The following is a 6,706-nucleotide window of genomic DNA, read 5'->3' on the forward strand; positions in this document are numbered from 1 at the left end:
GAGAAGGCATCAGGAGATGGAATAAAAAGCAAATTCACGACGCGCTCCTACAAAACGAGATTGATTGGAGTTTTAGTCTGCCAGCTGCGAGTCACCAAGGCGGAGTTTGGGAGCGGATGATACGGTCCGTTCAGAAAATCATGAGGCTAATAATGGGCGAAACCATTCTTAACGATTTTTCACTTTTAACCTTGATGGCTGAAGTGGAACGAATCTTGAACAGCAGACCTCTGGTGCCACTCAGCGACGACTGCAAAGATGAATTGGCATTGACGCCAAGTATGTTGCTAAAATGAGCAACAGACAATGACCTGCCTCCAGACACGTTTGTCAAGGCAGACGGTTACAGGCGATCGTGGAGGTTGGTTCAACTTCTTGCTGATCAATTTTGGGACCGATGGACCAAAGAGTATTTGCCTTTGTTACAATTGCGACAAAAATGGCTTCAACCGATGAGGAATTTCACGGTTGGCGATGTGGTTTTAATCGTTAATGAGAACGCGAAGAGAGGACTCTGGCCGAAGAGGAATAATCGAGAAGTGCATTAAAGACAAGAACGGGATGGTGCGCCGTGTCCAGGTGCACACTGCATATGCTACCTTAACCCGAGACATTCGCAAAATTTGCCTTTTAGAAGGGGTCGCATAAATTTGTATTTTCTATGTTTTTTGTGTTTGTATTTACGCCTGCATGCCTCACAGTTTTTCTTCTTTACACTTTCATATCATTTTTGTAAAACGATTTTTGTGATAGGTGTGCCTTGTATTGCATGAACTGACACACTTGCTACCTTATAGATGTAGCGTTAGTTTTATCGTTATTATATGTTATACGTAATTATGGTTCGAAATCTTAGATTTCGAAACATATTGTTATGTTGTATTTTGTTATCGTATAATGAACATTTTTGTTGTTAAATGCCCTCGTGTTATTACACTCTGTCATTTGGGGCCGGTATGTTATGTCCATTATCGATCTTATTAAAAATTTGAAATGATTTATTAGCGGGAGGTCACTTTTAGTGAGCTTCGGTGTTTCACGCTGAATCATTCGGCTTGATCCCAGCTGCGGGAGATTTTTCACTCCCCATCGTCATTTATGACGCACTTGTTGTTCTGTTTATCGATAATGCTTTGTATTTTCTTTATTGTTTGTATGCGCTTTCTCCTATTTTATTTCGCTTTAAATAACTGGCAATATAGCTTTTTGGTCAGTTCGCTGGACGTAAAAACTCATAAATAAGTAAGGCCGAAGTAAGGTTTAACACACAATTAGACTTTCGCTTTTATACTTAATTTGTTGATTATATACTTTGTAGTTTGTGTTTCATGTCATATTTTTGTGTCGCATTTATTTCGCATTTCCTGTAGTTTCAATTCTAATTAAAAGCCGCTAGTACAGATTACATTTGGTAGATTGAATCCTTGGGCAGGTTTTGCTAATAAGTTAGTATAAGTTAGCGTTAATAAGTTAGCGAGTTTGATTTAACACGACTATTTTGTGTATTTTAATTAAATGTGGCTTTCTTATCGATGCTCATCTTTACAGCCAGACAGCGTACTCTATTGGGGTTTAGTAATTGTTTAAGCCATAGTAGGAGTGTATTAGATCCTACAAATACTGTTACTCAAGTTTCACCAGGATACACTTTAAAGTAAGTTTAAAATAATTTTAAATCTTAAGTTGTTAGGTAACTAGTAAGTTTTACTAAATAAGAAATCATTTGTTTTAATTATATTTTACATATATCTTTTTTTATTGATTGTATTTTATTAGGAATAATTTTTTTTACTTACTATACCAAAATAACATTGTATGAATAAATAAAGAACTTTGCTAATAAAACTGATTTAACAATTTATATACAATGGAATTCATATAAAAATATTAATTGTAATTAGGCTGGTGGGCTATATTTTTTTTAAATTCAAAACTATAACAAAACACATTTTTGAACTGTACTGAGTTTAAAACTTTAATTAAAAATACTTTCGGGCTTATAATAAGCCTGATTCGATGTTTTGAACTTCGACGGCAAACCCTTTATGACGTTATAAGCATTTTAAGATATTCTGTTAACCATAGTTATATCTATTGCTGAAACCAAAATGGTGTTAAAGACTTAAATTGTTTTGGTGCACAATTACAATCCTTTGCATTTAAACCGGTTTAGGAAGTTAAAATTACTAATAACAGTGATAGGAGTAGTGTTGTTTTACAAGAAACTGAGCATTTGTTCGTGTAAAATTTAAAAATACTCTGACAACCGAAAAATAGAGTCTAAGTTCCAACGAAATTTTAAATTTTAAACATGCATTTATACAAAGACAATGTTTTTTTAAAAACCCCCTTTTCAATGTGGTTTGTCTCAATAGAAATATACAAAATATTGCATTACTTATGATAATCGATTTTGGGAAAATTAATAAATAATTTGGCCTGTTTCATTATAGTTTATACATACAAACACACAGTGACATATACTAATATCTTCTAACAGCTAAACTCAGATATCACACAGTTTGCGTTCAGCAGTCTGGCAACAGAACAAAGTTGTAATTGGCATAACAACTTTTTTGCTGCATCTAAACGAATTAAAACACTAGTGCAATGTAGAACTATCCTTTAGGAAGCTAATAAACGTTTTTATAATAGTTTAATTTTTCTAGAAAACTCGTAAGACTATAAAACAGCTTATGACCGCATCATAACGTATAGATAACAAATTCGCGTACAACCCGGTGACGTCATAAAGGATTTGCCGTCGAAGTTCAAAACATCGAATCAGGCTCATTACAGATACAAAAATATTTTTAATAACAGTTTTAAACTCAGTTAAGTTTAAAAAAAACATATTAGCTGGCCTTATTTTTCTGTTGAGTTTCCCCTTACTAAGGAGTTTTATTACATTAAAACTTATTCGTTCTATAACTAAAGTTTTATAAAATAAAACAACTAGGCCTAGTTTTTTTTAGTTACAAAAGTTTTAAATTGTGGTTGTTGCATCAAACGTAGTAAAAAAGTTAAATTTCATAGAACGAGTGAACGTTTTTATAGTAATAGCATTCATGCCTTTAACTTTAAAACAACTGTTGCTTTAATTGGAATATTTCTTTGTCCGTTTTTGTTTTGACATAATATGTTTCTGAGGTGGTATGGCTAATTTTAAAAAGAAACCGTTTCTAAAAATAATATTTATATAATGTGGAATTGATTGCTTGTGCAACCATTTCCTTTACGTGATACGGGGTGATATGAGAGATGGCACATTTGAAGACGTTTTATGTTATGGGTATGGACAATGTGAAGCTAACCACTGCAAATAAAATATCAGCGTGGCTAATAACTGAAAACAAACTATACTCTGTTTTGCAATGCCTGGTGCGGAAATCACGATATCTGTTAGAACCTAATTAACCCAAAGATATACAGCTGTATCAGATATACAGCTGTATCAGATATACAGCTGTATCAGATATACAGCTGTATCAGATATACAGCTGTATCAGATATACAGCTGTATCAGATATACAGCTGTATCAGATATACAGCTGTATAAACTCTGTCAATCAAACTAAAATAACAATTAACTATACAAATGGTGAGCCTACAAGAATAGCAACCCAAAATTCATTATATAAATTCTACAATATAACGCAACGGCTAGTATTTTTTTATATCTCAGTAATGTTAAAAAAAATAACTTCAATATTATGTTAGATAGAATACAAAATTCTTTAACTTATTACAATTTTGTTAGAAACCAAATATGTTAACTTTTGTTGACGTTTATTTTAGGTTTAACAGTCACATATTTGTTTAAAGTTATATTTGCAATATATTAACACTGTTTAAGATATAGTACGTGCCTTATTTTAAAATGAATAAAAGCTAATGTTACAAACCAGTTGAAACGTGTACTCCGGTTTGTTAGTTCGATGAACTCAATAAGTTGAACATTGAATCTGTTAGTTAGGTTATAACTATACACCCGACTTAAAAGGCAGGTAATGATACAAGGCAAGATTTATCTTTTTCAATTCCCAAAAAAAATTTTAATTTAAAAAAAAATTAAAATCACAGTTTATAAAATATTTGTAATCCATTTTATTATTATAATATATATTTCTGTATTCAAAACTCAGTTAGCTATTTAGCACTAAAGTGTTAAATATATATATTAAAAATTGCAGGCCTAAATTTGAGCCTCATGGTTATACAACAATGTTCGTAATATAGTTATGATGAATTAAAAATTAATCATCGAACAATTTTGCAAAATCCAGAATAGTTATTATGTAGTTAAACGTTTTTTGATAACAAGCTTGAAAAATAAATATAATAAAACAACTATTTTTTTCAATTCTTTTAAAAGTTTAAAACTTGTTTTATATTTTAGAAAAGTTAATCGATTTGTTGTTTTAAAACAAAACCAGAAAGAACAACAAAATCGCAGCATGATTGTTACTTTAAAAAAACTTGGAATTCTTCTGCCAATTTTAACAGTTTATGTTGTAACATGCTATCTACAATATTACTTGCCATCTGAGTTGCATAAAAAAACAATCACAAAATACCCGGTGGGAAAGAAAAATACTGTTTTAAGTTTTTCAAAAAGTTTTGAACAAGATGAGAAAACTTCATTCAAAAACTTGTTTCAAAACAAGATTATCACTGACCCAAGTGCTTTGTTTTATGGTTTATTGCCAGGTGATATGGCTGGCCTTCCACTGAGTTATTTTAACTTGTCTTCGTTTACGCAAGACCCGAATCAATACGAACACTGGTCGACCTACTTTCCAAAATTGAAAAATACGATTCAAAAATACAAGACCTCGTTTTTTAATCGGTCGAGTGACTTCTATACTTCACCTCAAAAAACCACGGTAACAGTCACAACAAAAACACATAAGTTGGGAGGCTACTTAATGGCGACTATTCAAGCTCGGGATAGCTTGGATCACACGAAAACTTACGGCGGAGATTATTTTCGTGCTCGACTCATTCAAGCCATAAATTCACCACATCCCAACAATGGAATAGCCTGTACAGTAGTGGATCATGATAACGGAACATACACCGTTACTGCGCCGTTGATGTTCGCAGGCAAGCTTACACTTGAAATTCGGTTAATGCTTTCTATTGAGGCACTGTCAGATTACATTGACAGAACCTACCGAAGAAATTATGGCTTTTACGAAGGCACCTTAAAATCGGAAGAAAAAGTCACCTGTAATCCTCATTTAGCGGATGATAAGTAAGTATCGTTGTTAAAAATGATTTTTTATAATTTTTTTAATTTTTTTTTATAATTTTTTAACTAATTTTTTTATTTAGATTTATTTAAATATAATACATTTGATTTGGTTTTGTTCTATTTAATACAATTTTTTTAAATCAGTACCTTTTTAAATTTATTGTATTAATTATGTTTTGTTAAAAAATTGTAAAAAAATTGCATACTCTTGATTTTTGCAGAAAGACGGAAGAAAAGATTACAGTCACCCAACCAATCAGGAGCCCTGGTTTTGTACGAAGCCCCCTTCCGGTATTTGTCATCCTTTAAGATACACTGTCTTTAAGAATCATGATATCAACGTGGCTTCTGTGATTAAAAAAGAATATAAAGTGGATTCATTTATCAATGGATCCGGTACGACAATAGAAGTGATGGCAGAAGGTAACATCTCCCTTATTGGAAGTACAAGCCGGTGTCGACTTCCTTTCAAAATGCCAGAAGTTGAAGTTAACCCTACTGGGTACTTAAAGGACGGTAAATGGGTTTCGTTGCTTTGCAAAAGCAAATCTGCTTTGACAATTGAGGACCACTATAAGTGTTTTCAAAACAAAGTTGTTTACTTTTTTGGGGACTCGACTATAAGACAGTTTCCATATCTGTTCATGGGCAGAATGAAACTGCAATTAAAAACCACGCCCTACGATGGCAACTCATGGCAAGCTCCTAAAATAGTTTACAGCATTCCTCGTAATATAACATTTTACTATAGATCACACGGTTTACCAATTCAAAATCCAGGCCCGCCCGAGTGCATGCCATATATTTCAGACAGTCTAGACGCAATTACTTATGGTGGACCAAGCGTTACAGTTGTTTTTAACGTGGGCGCACATTTGCACCGTTTTGATCCATCTGTGTTTATACATCGCATGCATGGTATTCGCAGAGCCATACAACGATTACACGAACGTTTGCCCGGCACGAGGGTTGTTATACGTGGCTTGAATGTTCTTGGTGACATAAATGAATGGCTCTTTTATCGGTACGATGTAATATACCGCAACATGTTTAAGGAGTTAAAAGATCATGTGTTTTTTTTAAACATGTGGGACTTAACAACAGTGTGGCCTTTAAGCAACGATTACCATCCGAACCCAACAATATTAAATCAAGAAGCCAATTGGATGCTAAGCATGCTTTGCGGATAGGATAACATTGTTTCTTTACTTTGCTTTTTAATCTATGTAATAATGTTATCATAACATATTTAATATATATTTTAATGCACAAAAAACACAATAAAAATCGCCAAGCACAATGATATTTTTAACTTAATTTATTTAAATTTGGTAGTAAATATAAAAAAATTATTTTAAATTAAATGAAATATTTTAAAAAATAATTTTATTAATTTATATTTTAACTGTGTATTATAGAACCCTTTACATTCAGCCTAAAAGGCAACTG

At 32.4% G+C, this 6,706-nt stretch overlaps 2 protein-coding genes across 2 annotated transcripts; both read left to right on the forward strand.

The window, feature by feature from the left end:
• Nucleotides 1–4,646: 4,646 nt before the first annotated feature.
• LOC145752926 (NXPE family member 3-like) lies at nucleotides 4,647–5,610 on the forward strand. The gene is made up of 2 exons (XM_082569298.1): nucleotides 4,647–5,257; nucleotides 5,479–5,610. Exons 1-2 carry the CDS (start codon nucleotides 4,716–4,718, stop codon nucleotides 5,564–5,566), a joined length of 630 nt encoding a protein of 209 aa, XP_082425424.1. The 5' UTR covers nucleotides 4,647–4,715; the 3' UTR covers nucleotides 5,567–5,610.
• Nucleotides 5,611–5,730: 120 nt separating this feature from the next.
• On the forward strand, nucleotides 5,731–6,447 carry LOC145753445 (NXPE family member 3-like). The gene has a single exon (XM_082569855.1). It carries the CDS (start codon nucleotides 5,731–5,733, stop codon nucleotides 6,445–6,447), a length of 717 nt encoding a protein of 238 aa, XP_082425981.1.
• The last annotated feature ends 259 nt before the right edge of the window (nucleotides 6,448–6,706 follow it).

Source organism: Corella eumyota, chromosome 5, assembly GCF_963082875.1.
Source record: "Corella eumyota chromosome 5, kaCorEumy4.1, whole genome shotgun sequence".
Classification (NCBI taxonomy): domain Eukaryota; kingdom Metazoa; phylum Chordata; class Ascidiacea; order Phlebobranchia; family Corellidae; genus Corella; species Corella eumyota.

Excerpts from the sequence above, each read along its gene's own strand:
- LOC145752926 (XM_082569298.1), top strand. The coding sequence starts at position 4,716 with ATGGCTGGCCTTCCACTGAGTTATTTTAACTTGTCTTCGTTTACGCAA. Across the intron at positions 5,258-5,478 it reads CCTCATTTAGCGGATGATAA|AAAGACGGAAGAAAAGATTA; the intron begins GTAAGTATCGTT and ends TGATTTTTGCAG.
- LOC145753445 (XM_082569855.1), top strand. The coding sequence starts at position 5,731 with ATGCCAGAAGTTGAAGTTAACCCTACTGGGTACTTAAAGGACGGTAAA.